General features: G+C 44.4%; 1 protein-coding gene across 2 annotated transcripts; it reads right to left on the minus strand.

The window, feature by feature from the left end:
* Window positions 1-1680: 1680 nt before the first annotated feature.
* On the minus strand, window positions 1681-11895 carry BOD1 (biorientation of chromosomes in cell division 1). 2 transcript variants are annotated; one of them, XM_053567061.1, is made up of 4 exons: window positions 11449-11895; window positions 7350-7474; window positions 3393-3589; window positions 1681-2427 (listed from the first exon to the last, which is right to left on the minus strand). In XM_053567061.1, exons 1-3 carry the CDS (start codon window positions 11683-11685, stop codon window positions 3394-3396), a joined length of 558 nt encoding a protein of 185 aa, XP_053423036.1. In that variant the 5' UTR covers window positions 11686-11895; the 3' UTR covers window positions 1681-2427; window position 3393. The 2 variants fall into 2 exon arrangements, with proteins under 2 accessions (XP_053423036.1, XP_053423037.1); XM_053567062.1 differs by lacking the exon at window positions 3393-3589.
* Between the last annotated feature and the right edge of the window lie 6062 nt (window positions 11896-17957).

Consider the following 17957-nt stretch of genomic DNA (forward strand, 5'->3'; position numbering starts at 1 on the left):
TCCTAGTGGAGAGCATGGGATGGCTCCTTCTCCAGGTGAACTTTACTTATTGAGGCCAGAAATCTATTCCAGCTGGAAATAGAATTGCACCCACTAGGGAGAAACAGATCACATTTCATACAGGCAGAATGGGGACCGAAGACCCCACTCTTGGCAACGGAAAACACCCCCAGAAAAAGGGAAAAATTAAAAAGCTGAGTGAGGAGGGAAAAAGGAAAGTCAGCTAGTTTACCTTTAAACCAGCCACTGCTAAATCTGAGCGTTTCCTGCTTTCCTAGACCTCTAGCGTATTGGGGATACAGCTTACTAACACCCCTGCTGGGTCTGTGAACACTCTGAAGAAATAATGGCCATAGAAGATGCTGTGGCAAGGCCTGGAAAGACACTAACTGGGCTGTTTCCTACCCAGGAAACAGTCAAAGCAAATACTCATTGTGGAGATTTGTATTTGGTTGGGGCAGAGATCAAGGGAACAGCTCAAGCCCTGCAATATGGGCAGGACTTATATCCCTCATCACAGAGTAAGACCCTCTGTGGTGGTGATGAGAGGAAAATTCCTCTCTCCCACCGCTTCTTCAGAGACTGATGCCAGTGGCCTTTACTCCACAGGGAACTAGCGGAGATTAACACCTCCCTAGGAATCTGTGTGACCTCAGACAGGAGGCTCCCCCCACACAAGGCTCAGGTTCCGGATTTCTCAAGACTACTTCAGACAGACCCTTAAAGTTAATAATTACAGAAACAATAGGATATTCTCTGATATGCTCGCTCAGAGAAACTGCTGGCATCTTTGTTCCCTTCCTCAACTTACCCTTTGGGCTACTGAACAAACAGCCTTCAATAAATGTTGAGTGGAAATGACACTCGGGGCCACCAACAGAACTCCACCAGCAGGCGGGGGTCCCTGAGTTCCCACCTTTGAAAATTCTATTCTGTGTCTTGTCTCTTTCTTTCTCCTCCTTTCTAACTTTAGATTTCTTCAGTTAGTCACTGCCAGATCCACAGGTCTTAACGGACCCTGCCCCCGGGGCATGACCCCGGCACTCCAGATAGTAACTGCCACCTGCCCTGAATGTACTGCCAACTTGCTTAGAAATGAGGGCACATGTTGACAAAACATCTTGCTAAATATGGTAGTACAGTCCTGATTTAGGGGTACTTATGGTAAAAGTTGAAGTTGAATATTCATTTTAAGAGGGAAATAAAAGAATTGGTTAAAATCCATTGAACTAGCAATATCTAGTAATAGGCTCAACTAAGAACCAGACTCAGTTTGAAGTAACCTTCAACATTATCCAGGATTGCTATCCAAAATATGTTCGGAGGCCCAGAAGAATCATCTGAAGCTTGTTAGAAACTCAGTGCCCCTCACCCTGAATTTCTAAATCAGAATATGCATTCTCCTAAGATCCCACGGTGATATTCTAAGTTTGAGAAACATGGATGTAACAGACGGCCCTCAACTAGAGAGTGGTGACGCTGACGCTTCAGAGAGGGAAAGGAACCACCTGCCCGCTTCTAGCTCTGTCTATTAGCTTTGGGGAGAGAGCAGTTCCAAGTTGTACCTAAGTCTCCACCACTATTAAATCATTGCTGTGCACAGGAATGGTATATAGGCAGGAGACAAATGTCACCTTTCACAAATATGGGGTCTAAGACTCAGTTGAAGCTTCAGAGAAAGGGTATCAAATGATTTTATTATAAAACTTCACACCATTAATTGACCATTCTAACAAATACCAAGACTCACTAGCCCTTGCAGAATAGGAAGCAGCCCTGGACGGAGAACCTGCAACTGTTTCTCCTCACTGCAATGTCTGAGCTTCCACATATCCTAGGGCTCCAAGTTTTGTCACCTCTTACAAGGGAAAGAAAACTGGCTAGAAGATTCATGTACAAGAAAGTCATGACAACTTTAAAGCTATCTGAGGCTTGTACCTTCTAGTTTGCAACTCTGAGAAATAACATCAAATAAGCATTGTCGAATACCTGCTTCCCAGCTAACCTGTCATTGTCCTCTGAAATTATCTTTGGGATTGCTTATGTTCTTTCACTGTAGCTCATTTCATCTCAGAGCACAAACCCTGAAGTCCATGCACAGTCTCCATGTTCAAGTATCAAAGTCGGCTTCAGGGCTCATATCCCTGAAGCGGTTGCTGTAGTGTTTCTCTCTGTAGTGTCTACTGGTGTCACACCCTTGGACAGGCGGCTCAAGTGGCAGCACGATGACAGGGCAACACAGTCAACTTCCCCACTGCCACACTTGCTCCTCATCGTTCGATCTGTACACTGCCTGCGGTCAAGGCTGAAATCTTGCCATCGCTGATGACCTTGACCTATCTTCATTCTGAAGTTGCACTCTTACACATCCAAATCCACTTCTTCACCATTGATTAAATGGCACTTTCAAAATGTGTCAGGAATATTCTAAAAAGAGAAGATAATCGTATCAAAATGCTACTTTTTGATAAGAACTATACTCATTTAACTTTATGTTCCTAAAATAATTTATAATTAAACCAGAAAGACTTAAAATGTTTTCCACCCCATAAAGAACTTGAGGTCCTCTCCTCAGAGGCATAGAAAGACCACCCCTCTTGAGAGCCCCGCGTGAGCCCAGGTTCTCGTGCACTGTTTGCTCACTGATACTCAAAATGGCCCAATTCACCTTACTTACTGATTTACTAAGAACAACGACGTCTCAAAGAATCTTAGAAGAGAACATTGAGAGCAGAACGGAGGCAGGAGGCACACCCAAGGGCCACCAACGACGGCTAGGAGTGCACTGCTAACCTGGTCATTGCTCACAGTGACTAGCGTCTCCCAAAACCTGCAAAAGCACATTGTGTGCATCCCATAGCTTTTTAAATTTAGTTGGAAACTTAATAAAAAAAGAATGTTCATAACAGAAGAATACTAAGGTCACTGACAGTAGCAAACATACCCCTTCTAAGTACATGGAAATCCAGCAGAGTCCAAAGCAGACCCTGAATCCCATTTAGGATAACACTTTAGAATGCACTGCTTGATTTTATATTAAAATTGCAGACCCCAAGTTAACGCATGTCCAGGGGAGAGATCATTTAGACAATTAAAACAAACAAGACCTTGATGTGAATTGCCCTTGGGCACACCATTATCTCAGTTGGTTTCTAATGAAGCATGAATTCATAGCTTATAATAGCATCAATGTTTAGCTCTGGTGGCTAAACACATTCACTGACAAAGTGCTACTCGTTAGTTCTCGCTAAAAGATGAATCCTAACAGGAGGTGAAGTACACCTGTAGGAAATACTTTCTGAATGATTCCAATTATAGCTTACGCCCTTCCTCTCCATTTTCATGTCTACAAGTCAAAAGGTGTGCTCCTGAACAAAGACAGGATACCAGACCTTAGGGAGTGTCCTGGGATGGAGCTGCAGGGTCCTGGCCTTCAGGCTCTGGAGGGGGTGCTGGCACCGCTGCTTTTTTCTGGGCTGCCAGGAACTCATGAATTGCTCGCTCTATTTGTGGCCTGAAGATGTGGTTTAGTTTTGGATCCACCACCTGAGAAATAATCCTGTCTACTCCAGCTTCCAACATCCCTGACCTTGTGGAGAGAAACATCATTTTGTTATTTAATTCCCCTGGGATTCATCTTTAGCCCCAGCAAGCACCATGGGGGAGCCCAGGAAATGTTCACTGGCCAAAGCTATAGCCCATCTAGGGAGTTCTTCCAGAGGGCAACCACGTACCAGAGTTCAAGCTATTTTCACCTTTGAGGAGCAATCCACAGCCAGCTGATCCACTACCACATCATCTTCATGCAAAGGACCCACACAAAACCAAGCAGACTGCCCCGAAAGACAAGTGGCAACATGGCAAGAAAGAACTTGATAACAGCAGAGCTGAATATCTTAATCTACTGTCCAAGCCAGCAAGCCTCGAATCTGATTCTGATTTCATCAACTTATATTCTCTTAACAGGCAAAGCCAAAATAGACTCCAGCTGCAACCTGGTTACTGATCCTCGAACCTTATACCAGGCACACCAGTCAGGGCTTTTTATACCACCAGCAACTCAATATTGCCTTCAGCTGTGGCCAACACCTGTCGCGCATAACGCACAACTTGGAGGCAAAAAGGAGACAAAGTGGTTCTAAGCTCCTACTGGGCTAAATCACACCCCTAAATTCTTTTTGTAGTAATGCAAAGAAACAGTCAAAATATAGCAAAATAGTTTATGATGACAGGAAACAAATCACTTTTTTTGAGACGGTCTCACTATGTCACCCTGGTTAGTGTGCCGTGGCGTCACACCTCACAGCAACCTCCAACTCTTGGGCTTAAGCGATTCTCTTGTCTCGGCCTCCTGAGAAGCTGGGACTACAGGCACCTGCCACAACACCTGGCTATTTTTTGGTTGTAGTTGTCATTGTTGTTTGGCAGGCCCAGGCTAGATTCGAACCCGCCAGCTCCAGTGCATGTGGCTGGCACCCTAGGTGCCGACAAATCACTTTTGAAGAGTTTGGAAAACAGCGCCTATAGTTTCAAATTCAAATTCTTCTCAAAGGAGTAAAATACTCAAATATCATTACAAGCATGTAGGCAGCTTTTACTATTTTCCTTTAGACTTGAAAATTCTCAGGCTACTTAAGCCTTTGCTGAGGTAAAAATAGGTTGGGCAGTAACTGGGCAATTCATCTCTGAGGGCACAGCAAAGGCAATACATAAGCAAACAGACGTAGGACAGACAAGAAACAAGCCCTGAACTAGGAAGTTGACTGGCGCATAAAGCACTTCCTGGATGGCAGAGTAACTAACAGCTTCCTGGCAGAAGCCTAGAGGTAACACAGCCCCACCGGAGCCCTGACGGGCAAATCTGCAGGCAGACCGTGCGCTGGGCGGTATCTGCCCTCACAGTGGAGCAGCAGGCTGCAGGTTAGTTAGGAAGGAAAACCACCTCTCAGTCACAAGCTAGTACCTTCCCACCTTCACCAAATCACTTCTGAATCAGATTCACAGGGATCTTTATTGGATGGAAAAGCCTGAATGTCTGTGTCCCCCGCCCCCCAATTCCTATGTTGAAATCCAATCCTTAATATGATGGTATCTGTGAGGTGATCAGGTCATAAGGGTCGAGGCTTCATGAAAGGAATCGATGCCCTTGTAAAAGGGACCCAGAAAGCCAGCTAGTTCTCTTTCCTTGACATGAGAAAGAGCAGTTGGTAGCCCGCAGCCTGGAAGAGGGCCCCTACCTGAACCTAACAAGGCCGGCACCTATTGTCAGGCTTCTAGCCTCAAGAACTGGGAATTTCTGAGTTACCCAGTCTATGGCACTCTGTTAAAGCAGCCCCAATTGACTGAGACCCCTGATCAGGGAAAACGAAGTACAGTATAGCTCACTTTCCTGCAGACTTTTAAAAGCATCGGAGGGGAATGTGAAATCTTGTCAGGAGCCTAAAACAGGTGATGAGATGAACAAACATTATATAATTAAATTACTCATTAGTCATAGTTCTGTTCTCCAGTAGAGGCTGATTTTTTTGTTAAGCCCTCCAGGTGGAGCACAGGGTCACAGCATATGGGCCTAAGCAGCCAGGCCAGTGAGCCAGCGCTCCGAAGGCCTGCAGTGTTGCATCTGGAGACAGCACTGCAGGGGAAGTAGCAAGTCTACATTTCACAGATCTGGTGCAGTCTGGCTCAGATTCAAAATGTCAGCAACAACCATGGAGAAATGCCCCAGAATTAAAGCCAAATTCATGTTTTCGGGTCAAATACATTCTAAATCAAATCAAAAGTGCCAGGTGCTTACCTCTAGAATGACATCAGTGCTCCTTATGGAAATTAACAGCAATGGTGACAGCCTTCATAACACTGATGGCAGCTTTCCTTAATTTCAAAATATTCAGTGTTTTGATTTACGCTTAAAATGCTGGCTAATTCTTTAGAAGGGAGGGTAAATTTATCTAATTGATTACTTCAGCTGTACAACCGGCTTTTTATGAGGATAAGTGCCAGATGTGTTATAAATAGCGGCTCAGTAAGGGTCAGCTACTGTCTCTGCTGATTCCGGGATGGCAAGGTAATGGGCATCTTTTGATATCAAACTAATTTCCTAATGGTCAGCCACATTAAAAGTGCTGGCTAGTTTGTAAAAATCTTTTTCTATTTTTAAAAACTTTTTAGTTTTGAAATCCGTATAGATTCATGGGAAGTTGCAAAGAAATAGAGAGCTCCATGTCCCCTGTCTCCAGCCACCCCTAATGTCAGCAACTTGTGTTGGTACAATATCAAAACTAGGAAAATGACACTGGTACAATCCAGACCTTATTCAGATTTCCATTCCACCTGCACTCATTGGTGTATGTGTGTAGCTCCAAACATCATCACATAAACTGCTTCATGCAAGCACTACACCAAGGGAGACACTCGACTGCACCTTCACAAGTTCTCCTTTCAAGTCAGCTCACCTGCCCCCCCAGGCCTAGCCACAGGCAATCGCCAATCTGTTCCCATTTCTATAACTGTTATGGCAGGAATGCCAAGACCAGATTCCACACCCCACCTCTATATCACTTAGATAAGCTATGCATAGCCCCTTCACTAACTAAGGCTCGGTGAAGGACAATACTGACTATGCCTTTCTGAAAGCTGCCACTATACTTTAGAGGTGGTAGCCTCCAACCACCAACATTTAACTCTCAATCCCTTGTGGGAAGAAACATCCAGCTCTTTTCTTGCCCAAGATCCAAACAATGATACGTTAGTGTAAAACTCACAGGTATGTTCAGACTGCACTGAGATTCAAGGGCAGGAAACCTGTCTCACAATTTGTACTATCTTTCAGCACCTACTAGAGACATGTACACAGGAGGCCTACACAGGCTGGATGGAGTTGTAATGGAGACCTTAGCTTACTTTGACCTAATTTTTTTTTTTTTTTTTAGATAGGAGTCTCACTATGTTGCCCTCGGTGAAGTAATGTGGCGTCATAGCTCACAGCAACCTCAAACTCTTGGGCTCAAGCAATTCTCTTGCCTCAGCCTCCCAAGCAGCTGGGACCACAGGCACCCACCACAACACCTGGCTATTATTTTTTTGTTGTTGCAGTTGTCATTGTTGTCCAGCTGGCCCGGACTGCGTTTGAACCCGCCAGCCTCAGTGTATGTGGCCAGCGCCGTAATCAGTGTGCTACAAGCGTCAAGCCCTTTGACCTTAATTTTAATAGAAGAGCAGACTGCAGCAACTTCAAAGTGATAGCTGACATAAGGTATCATCAACCTTGACTAAAGAGTGACTCAGATCAGCTTCTCGTGCATCTTACTTGTGATTACTGCCTGTTCGAAAACTAAATGCTGCTTACTTACTGAACCACACTCTGCCTCAGACCATTTCTCAACTGGTTTTTGTTCATTGTAGGATTCCATTCCTGCTTGTCCAGATGTGTTGACACAAAATTATCCACTTTCTGCCTCAGGTTTTGATAAGCTGGCTAGAATATTAAAAAGAGGAGGTAAGGTCAGACATTATATGCAAAGTTGTAGAACACACTCAGAACACTGCTTTTCACAGAAATGGGTTATTTTCAAGTCTAAATACACTCCTGTTATAACTCTGAAGATCCCCATGCAGCGTGGCAGTCACAAATTAATTGCTAACATGAGTGCCCATTTTATGGAAAGTAGGCACAATGCCAGATACTTTACTTATATCATTCCATTTACTTTTCAAGTAACTACGAGAGAGGTCTTATTAGTGTTCTCCGACTCCCACTTAAGAGATCAGAATTTTAGGCTTAGAAAAAATAAACAACTTGCTCATGTGGCTAGTATGTGGCAAAGGCAAGGTTAGACTTAGGCTGTCTCTGAAGCAAAGGAACTGGCTTCTAGCCCTGGCTTCATCACTCACTGACTTTCAACAAGCCACCCACTGTCTACTGTCTGAGTCTGTTTCCATCTGAAAAACTGAAGTATTACTGCTCTACTTACTTCACAGGGGTGTTTTCAGCAACAAACAAGGGCTCAGGCAAACCTCCTGCATTAAAAGGAAGGGCCACCCAAGAATGCAGTCAAAGCTCATAGGAACACAGTGAAAGGCTCTGGGGAAGCAACAGGTAAGTCCAGAAGAGAGCTGAGAGCCACTTGATTGGTCTCAATTGTTCTAGACCCAACTAGGATCAGGCGACCACAGGGCAGCATGCACATCCTGAGGCCCTCAGACTTTTTGGTGCTATCAGTTGCTCTTCTACAAACTAGGTGTAACAGTGTGGGCTGCTGGTCAGCACTTCAGTCCTCTCTCTCTCTTACCCTCCACGAGCAGAAAATAGTTCCCATCCCAAGGACACTGAGTTTAGCAGTGTGATTTTCTCTGGCCAGTGGTGTGTTAGCGACAAAAGGCCCTAAATGTTGTGCTATCTGGTTTGATTCTTGCGTTCTGGTTGCCCTCTATGAGGGCATGTCACGGGTAGCACCTGCCCCTACGGTGGGTACACATGCACCACACTCTGGACCCAGCCGAGCAACCCAGCTACGGCCTATCTAGATCAGCTAAACTTTGGTTGACCTACAGACCCATCAGCACGAGAACAAAAGCATATAAGCCACTGAGATGTGGTTTGTTATGTAGCATTACTACTGCAAAGTTTGCTAACAGTCAGGGAAATAAAATTGACGACAGGCCTCAACTCCTTGCGGACCTCTTCCAAAAGGCCAAGAGCAGACTCACAAAGACTGTCCAGCAAACTTGGAGACAGGGTGGATGAGGAGTAAAATTCACAGACACCATATACCATCTGCCTAGAAACTCTCTTCCTCTCTTTAGAAGGGTAGGACAGAGGGTACCATGTTCTCCTAGTCACAGGGGTGAGTGCCTGAGCCATGCGAAGACAAAGCAGACATTCCCTAAGATTTTCTAAACTAGAGCTGACGATCTCTTTCTAAAGAAGCTGTAATGTAATCAAGAGATACCAGGAACCAAATGGATGACCCCACTCCGCAGTGATGGTAAAACAGTCGAAACAAAGATGAAAGAAATAGCACCAGTGGGGAATATATGGGTCTAAATTCATCTCTACCTCATTCAGTCCTCCCCTGGATTCCAGATTCTCCTCTTTCTATCAGATTTGTCACTTGTAATTATGAATCTTGATACTATACTTTCTACTACTCAAAATAACTCACCTGGTTTGAGATGACAGAAACTGTTTACTGAAAAAGGACAAGGGGCAGTGAACACTACCACCAAACCTTAACGAATTCAGGCAACAGCGAATAATCCCTTCAGTTTGAGAAGTCAAAAGACTGAATGTGCCTACCCATAACATTTTACTGTACTATCCACCCTTCCCACCTATTTGTTCTATTTATTTGGTATCGAATGCACTGCAGTTCCATTTCTCCTAAATACTTCAGTAGTCTGGGCTAGAGCCCAAGAATGTGCATTTCTAACAAGTTCTCAGGTGCTGATGTTGCTAATTGAAGGACTACACTTTGAGAACCACTGGAAGCAACAAAAAGTCTCAGGTAAGATATACCAAAAACACACCATCTCCAAGAACTAAGACAACCTAGCAACTATCAAAAAGAATAGCTAAGGCAGTGGTTCTCAACCTTCCTAATGCCGCAGCCCTTTAATACAGTTCCTGTGGGTCGCAACCCACAGCATGAGAACCACTGAGCTAAGGAACTATTCATGGGAAAGGTTCCAACCACTCTCCCTCAGCAGCTGTTCAATGTAACAGTCCCCCGCTTATCTTTGGGGGGTATGTTCTAACCCTCCAGTGGATGCCTACAGCCCCAGAAAGTAGCAAACCCTACACCCCCATTTTTTCTCCCTTTTCATAACTTCATGATAGAAAACTTGTTCTTACTAATGTTAGAAGATCATTTTCTTTCTTTCTTAATTAGAGAACTTTCACCTTTTCACTTAAAGGAAGCACTTTACAGCTTCTCTTTGGCATATCCGAATTGCCAGCATCACTACTCTTGTACTTGGGAGCCATTGTGAAGAAAAATAAGGGTTACTTCAATACTAGCACCTCAATGCTGTAATAGTTAGGTAACTCAAGTCTTGGACAGCAAAACTACGGATAAGGAAGAAATACTGTAGTTGTTTTGTTTTTGTTTTAAAAATCATAAGCATTGATTAAACCACACAAAACCTAGTGGAATATAAGAAATACAAATGGGTCAGGTCTGGTGGCTCACACCTGTAATCCTAGCTCTTGGGAGGCCGAGGCGGGTGGTTTGCCTGAGCACATGGGTTCAAGACCAGCCTGAGCCAGAGCCAGACCTTGTCTCCTAAAAAAATAGCCAGGCATTGTGGCGGGATCCTGTAGTCCCAGCTACTTGGGAGGCTGAGGCAAGAGAATCACTTGAGCCCAAGAGTTTGAGGTTGCTGTGAGCTATGACACGATGGCACTCTATTGAGGGTGACAAAGTGAGACTCTGTCTTGAAAAAAAAAAAAATACCAATGGAAGAACTTATCCTGAGAAAGACAAAAGCTCTGTCAACATGTACCTGAGACTCTTAAAGAAAATTAAATACTGTTACAAGGACAGCACTCCTAGAGGATAGAGCAGTGACTTACTCATTCCTGTATCCAAATCGCTTGGCAATTGTAAGGCCAATAAATACTCATTGAATAAATAGACTAGGTCTTGCCCTATCTTAAGATTTACTCTCTTAAGCTCACAATTCACTGTGAGGTAAGCAAAAGTATTTCCCTGAAAAAAAATTTCTGAGGAGAAACCCCTACTCTGAAGAAGTCCAGTCGGTCCACAGCCTCCTAACCCTACAATCATAGTCCTGTGAGAGTTTTGAAAAGGGAGAAAATGAACATCCCAGCATTTAACACAGATTACCTTGACAAGGAGGTAGTGAACTACCATTTTACTGGGAAATTGCGCTAAGGCGTTAGAATCTCAAACAGGCACCAAATCCCTCTCATTCAAACTAAGGGTGCTGTTTCTACAATTTATCTTAATCCTACTGCATATTGGGTTAGAGAAAAGGAAGGAACAGATAGCTATAACATGCTGACGACTGCGTATTCAAACCGTTCTGTTTAACATCAGCTCCTAAGCGGTGAATAGAGTGGGTGAAAAGTGTCATTCTTACTTACCTACGTGGTTTTCTCAATTGTTCTTAACATATTAAAGTTTTTTGGTTACAGAGGGGGCTTAAAGGAAATCCAGGGTCTAGGCTCTAAAATCTATTGAATTTCCAATTTCAGATAGGTGACTGTGCTGAAATCACAACTACTAAGTGATCAGGCAGGGACCGGAACCCACGTGTGCATCCCTTAGAACGCTCTCCGTACTGCCCCAAGCGGTGTAATACTTAATTGCTGAGATTTTTCAACTATCTTTTGTTTTGCTCTCGGCTTTGGAAAATCAAAGCTGCATTCGAGACATTAGCGGCCTCAACGCCTCGCCCTGCTCCCCCTGGCCCTGGTGGCTCAGCTACCTTGGTGTCCACGTCGGCCAGGCAGTCCCGGCGGAAGCTGTCAAACAGGCCCCGGCTCTTGAGCTGCTCTACGATGAGAGCGATGAGCTGCGGGTCGCCAGGAGGCAGCGAGGCCGGGTTGATGGGGCCGCCGCTCCCGCCAGCCCCAGTTGCACCGGTCGCTGACCCAGCCGAGGCCTGGCCAGCACCACCGCCGCCCACCGCGCCGGTTCCCCCGCCGCCGCCGCCGTCCGCCATGGCTGCGCCCCGGGCCCGCCGCCAGCGAGACCGAACGTGGCTTCTTCTCCAGGACACAGGGCCTGGAGAGTTGGGAGGCGGTGGAAGGGGCAGAGAAGGAGGAGGGCTCCAAGGTGGCAGCGGAGGAGGTGGCGGTGGTGGCGGCGGCGGCGCAGGCAGCCTGGGAGGTAGCGGAGGTGCTGGCAGAGGCGGCAGAAACCGCTTGCCGGATTCCTGGCGCTCTCCATTTGGCGTCACCCTTAACCTTTGCATTGTGGGGCAGGGAGTTTTCTACAGCCATCTCCAGCTTTTTATAGGTAGAGGTCTAGGGAAAGGAAACTACAACTCCCGGGAGGGACCGGGCTCTGGCCTCGCGTTCGCGGAGCAGCCTGGGAACTGTAGGCGAGGCCCTCCGGGTGCTGCCGCCCGGCGGGCTTTCCCCGCCCACTTCCTGCAGCCCTCACGGGAAACCAGCCCGTCTGGAGAAGTCACAGGTTATTAGAATCATCTGCGGAGCTGATGAAACGTGCAGGTTACCAGGCTTATCGCTTAAAGATTTTGATTCAGTATTTATGGGTTGGGACCGAGGAATCTGTGGTTTTAACATGGACTCCCACGTCCTTTAACAAAATGAGTCATTTGGGAAACAGTGAACGAGTTAGATTTCTGTGATTCAGAAATTGGTGGGTTCCCGTGACCCTTTTGATTTTAATAGCAATGCATACTTATTTAGAAAATTGGAAAATGACAGAAAAGTGTGAAGAAGGAAATAAAAATTCCCTCAAGTTTCTCTTACGTGTGTGTATTTCCTCCCCAATACTAAATCTGGCCAATGGTAATAATAATAAGCCCCCATCTTAGTTGATCACTCACCTTTAGCTCCAAGAGAAGCACAGTTCAAGCTGCCTTGGCCCCAGGCTCATTTTCTGCCAAGCTCCCCGATCACTCTAATCAGCCTCCACTCCATTATTGGCAAATCACACCTTACTGTCAGTTCTCAGGAAAGAGTTTTATGAGGCACAGGCCTAATGTGATCTTCTCTCCCTGTAGTACAGTGTCAAAGTCTCATTTTTAAAAATTAAATCATAGCTGTGTACATTAATGCAATCATGGGGTACAATGTGCTGGTTTTATATACAATTTGAAATGTTTTCATCAAACTGGTTAACATAGCCTTCACAGCATTTTCTTAGTTATTGTGTTAGGACATTTATATTCTATACCTAGTAAATTTCACATGTACCCTTGTAAGATGCAGGTAGGTGTGGTCCCACCAATTACCCTTCCTCCACCCATCCTTTCCGCTTCTCTCCCCTTCCTCTCCCCTTTCCCTTTCTTCTGGGCTATAATTGGGTTATAGCTTTCATAAGAAAGCTATAAATTGGTTTCATAGTAAGATTGAGTACATTGAATACTTTTTCTTCCATTCTTGAGATACTTTACTAAGAAGAATATTTTCCAGCTCCATCCATGTAAACATGTAAGAGGTAAAGTCTCCATCTTTTTTAAGGCTGCATAATATTCCATAGTGTACATATACCACAATTTATTGATCCATTCATGGATCAGTGGGCACTTGGGCTTCTTTCATGACTTATGAATTGGGCTACAATAAACATTCTCGTACATGTATCTTTGTTGTAATGTGATTTTGGTCTTCTGGATATGTTCCTAGTAGAGGAATTGTAGGATCGAATGGCAGGTCTATTTTTAGAACACTTAGATCTCTAAGTGTTCTCCAAACATCTTTCTGAATGGAACGTATTAGTTTGCACACCCACCAGCAATGTAGAAGTGTTCCCTTTTCTCCACATCCACGCCAACAAAGTCTCATTCTTGTAGCAATTAGTATAATTGAAAGCAAGTAATTTATAAGCTAACTGGACTCCTGTTTCCCCTCCTAGAGTGTAAAGTTTAGAGTAGGGACCATGACTTGTTCATCTCTGTGTGACCAGCTCTTAGCACAATACCTAGTTCAAAGTGAATGCATAATTTCCTGCTTCCTATAGCCACGGGATGGAGATGTATGTAAGTGGAGTCATTTGTCACCACAATCTTTAGAAAAGAAAGAGCTATAGCAGCAAGTGACAGATGAATCTATCTTGACCTAATGGGTAAGTGATCCTGGAGATTGGCAGCAGATGGGTTCATGCTGTGACAATCTCACTGTCTGTCACAAGAACTCATGTCCTGGTTGCTCGAACTCTGAACTGTGAGAAGCTGCTGCAGCCTATACCCATGACCTTGCCTCTGTAATTGTTATAAATGGGGTGGGATGAAGGCCTCCACTGCATCCAAAACATGCTTTTCCTGTAAAGAGACATGTAATACACAGCCTTGGTCATCAGAGAGCGCCATTGCTGTATTAATAATCCAGAACATTTGGAAACATCTGTGCAGAATCTTTTACTTTGGTTTAGGTAGTGATCTCATTTTCAGGTATCCTTTGGGTTAACAACCCGTTGCTGCTTCACAGTGTTAAAACTTGTGTGTAACAAGTTGCCTGAGCCCATCGAATTACTCATATTGGTTCCTGGAATATTTTGTGTCAAAGACTATAAAAAGAAGGAACCTCCACAAGCCCAAATCTGAAAAAGAAATGAGATCTATAGTTTGCCAAGGCAGATATGAAAAAGTGGACAAATGCATGGACTTTTGGGGATTCAACTGGGCAAGTTATATCACCTCTCTGAACCTTAGTTTTCCCAAGACACTGGAGAGGATTAAGTGCTATTTTGCCAATTAATTTTAGCACAATTTCTGATCCTTAGCAAATGCTTAATAACATGTTACCACCATGAATTTACATTTGTAACAGGAGGCTATTTGATTAACCTCTATTTCACCCACTGGCCTGTAGATCCATGAAGGCAGGGATTGTCTGTTTTATCCATCACTGCATGCATAGCACCTAAAACAATGCCTCATACATCAGGCTCTCCATAAACGTATGATGGATGAACAAAAACAAAATGAATGGGTGAATGGAAAATTTGCTCTTCTACATACAGGATGAGGCCATTTAAGACTTTCAATACTTTTCTGTACCAAATGCCAAAATATAGTCGATATTCAGAGGGGTAAGGTAAATCTAATAATCCATCCATAATATATGAATAAACTGGACTTCTGAGGCTGTGACTGGGAGCAGGACCAAAGGTTAGAAGACAGTTTGTGATTTGCCTTGGAAACCTTCCAACCTTCTAATCTAAGATTCTAGTCCTTATGCAAGAGCATTCTAGAGCCCTAACTCTGAACCCAGGGCTGCATTTAAATGTCGCACTCATGTGGGGTAAACTAGTTGTTGGTCCTTATTCATGTTAATGGCTGGCTTTTTTTCTTTTTGCCTCCATATATTCACCAAAAGAGACTTGCCAGTGCTAAAAAACATATATGGACAGCTATTCATTTTTTAATTAACAGCATCCAGAGCTTCTTGAGGTCACCTGTCTATAGAATATTGGCTACATCAATACCATCTGATCTCTCCTTCTTTCATTTTGTTTGTTTCTGCTGTTTTCCAGCATTTCTAATGACAAATAGGATGTAATGCACACTAAAAAATTGGGGATTTAATAAGCCAAAGTCCTCAGTCCCAATCAACACTACTACCATCTCTCCAAATAAGTATACATGTTGGACAAGATTTCAGGCTGCAGTGTTTCAACACATTGTCACTTCGAATTATTATTATCAAAGGATGTCAAGTGAAAGAGGCAACCTGAGATAATATAGAGAAAAGAGTGAAAAGTTTGGAATCTAGTGCTGAGTTTATAACACCTTTATTTAATAGTTGTGTGACCGAGGACAATTCGTTAACCAGTCTGAGCCTTGGTTTGCACATCTGTAGAATGGAAGTAATATTACCTACCATGCAGGCTGTCATAAAAATTAGAGATGATCTATATGAAGACTTGGGCACACAGTAGTTCCTCAACAGCTAATAGCAAAGAATATGGCCTTGATATAACATCCTCATATACTCAGTTGTGGTACATTACTGGGCAGAAACTTTGGCTAATGGGTATCTAGAGTTGTTAGCTTTTAGTATATGTGCTGCTGAAGTGAGCGCCACTTTGATTTGTGGTGATGCAGGGAACCACTCAGCCACTCTCTAAACTCAGTGTCTTGGCCAAGTTCATAGCCAAGCCCTGTGCACTGTTGCTGCTGGGGTCTGGGTCCATCCTCTCCCGGCCTTCACACTTCCACGTGTCTCTCATTCTTCACTCCTTATGCCCTCCATTACGTCTGGTTGCTTACTTCATGTCTGTTTCCCCTTTATTAACAGAACCTAATTTTGTTGGGGGCGCATTATGTCTGCTCCCCTTGTTGGTAGGGGTGACCCTGTGGCCCAGTTCTGGCCAAGGAGAGAGAAGCCGAGGGTTTCTGGGAAAGCTTTGCCTCACAGAGGGAAGCACTCTTCCTTCTTTTTATGGCATCCCTTGTTCCTGCCTGGAGGTACAGCAGTCATGAACCAACATCCTAAGGCTTAGTTAAGGCCACTGAGTTGGGAGCAGAAGTGATTTGGGTCACTTCTGGGCCAGGACATTTGCATATCAACCTGAAGCCCTCCAGATCTGCCATGGTAACCAGGAAAATTTGAGATAATGGTTGATCTATCACCCTGGGCCTCAACATGAGGAAACAAGGCAGCTGTCCCATCATGGACAAGTAACATGAATGAGAAATAAGCCTTTTGTTTTAAGTCACTGAGATTTTGGAGCTGTTTGTTACAGCAGCACTACCCAGCCTAACCTGACTGACCCAACCCTGGCCATATTCCTCCACTCAATCTATCACATTTGGAATGAGCAACTTTGAAAGCTAATGAGTGAAATAATGCATGAATGAATGAAGTTTCTTCTTCTTCAGATAATTTCTTGAAAGGACATTAAATCAATCTTGTTTACTATGTGTCACTTTTTGGACAGCTGAGGTCCGTCCTCCTTCAACTTTGGTGTTTATCAAATTTCCCTGAGAACCTAATTAAAAAGCATACATGCTCAGTTACCCCCTCACTCCTACAGAATCAATCTCTAGAGATTGCCCATGGCCATCTGCATTTTAAAACAAATTTTCTAGGGGCTTCTGACAATGGGCCAGGGTTGGGAATTGTTGCTTCTCTGGGGAGAAAGTTGAGATTCCAGCAACAGACCAGAAAGGGTGGTTACTTTCAGAACATGGGTTCTTCAGCTTCTCTCAATAATTTTCTCTTTGACTCTTCCCCCCTACACATTTGCTGTCAGCTGATCACTTCTTCTGCTTAAAAGGGATTACCTTTGGTAAAACGTCCCTTGAACATGGAACCAAGCTATATGATTTTCATGGTTGATGTCTTCTCTCTGACCTCTGTGTCTCTTGTCTGTGAAAGAAGGGAGTTGAAACGGGGTGACCAGAAGAGTGGTCTGTGAGAAGTGTCAATACTTAATCTAACAATCCCTCCTCACGACATGGTGTAACACGTGACTGTGCTGCTCTGAAGATAATGCAAGAATGAATACTTATTCTGTATATCAATTCATGTGTGCTTCATGCCCTGTGGGGTAATCATGGGAACATGTTTAAAGCTGTGGACAAATATCTTCTTTGCTCCTGCCGATGTTTCTCTGAAACTTCATGTTTAGCCTTATTTGGAAAGAATATCTAAATTGGAGGACACGGGACTGTGAGGACCAGGGATTGGCCCTTATGACATCTTCCTGTGCACTCTCTACCTACCTGCCAGGGCCTATAGGGTTCAGGAGAGGCACAGAGAGGCCTGGCTCTGGGAGTGTGGGGCAGCTCGGGTGTGGTTGCGTGTGGCTGAGGGGCCATTTTTCTTTTTTTCTTTTTATTGTTGGGGATTCATTGAGGGTACAATAAGCCAGTTACACTGATGAGGGGCCATTTTTCTATAGCCAGGGCCTGTCGAGGGCAAACGAAGGTATCTGAGCTGCTACTCACAGGGAAGTCCCTTCCATTTCTGAGAGCCGGATCTGGTCCCAGCATGTGCTAGATATTTATGAAAATGCAGGGCGGCGCCTGTGGCTCAAGGAGTAGGACGCCGGCCCCATATGCTGGAGGTGGTGGGTTCAAACCCAGCCCTGGCCAAAAACCGCAAAAAAAAAAAAGAAAAGAAAATGCAGCCGAAATCCTAGAGATTTGGGGGAGTAGGAGAAACAGAACAGCAGGCGGTGTCAGCCAGGGGCGGGGAAGTGATTGATTAAGCACATACCTCATACTTGACCCTATTGGGGTTTCTTGTCCCTATTTCCTCTAGTTGGGGCAAAGGCTCTCCCAGGCAGGCAGATTTT

This window comes from Nycticebus coucang, chromosome 17 (assembly GCF_027406575.1).
Source record: "Nycticebus coucang isolate mNycCou1 chromosome 17, mNycCou1.pri, whole genome shotgun sequence".
Taxonomy (NCBI): domain Eukaryota; kingdom Metazoa; phylum Chordata; class Mammalia; order Primates; family Lorisidae; genus Nycticebus; species Nycticebus coucang.

Excerpts from the sequence above, each read along its gene's own strand:
- BOD1 (XM_053567061.1), bottom strand. The coding sequence starts at position 11,685 with ATGGCGGACGGCGGCGGCGGCGGGGGAACCGGCGCGGTGGGCGGCGGT. Across the intron at positions 7,475-11,448 it reads TGGCCGACGTGGACACCAAG|CCAGCTTATCAAAACCTGAG; the intron begins GTAGCTGAGCCA and ends TTAATATTCTAG. Across the intron at positions 3,590-7,349 it reads CTGAGGCAGAGTGTGGTTCA|GTCAGGGATGTTGGAAGCTG; the intron begins GTAAGTAAGCAG and ends TCTCTCCACAAG.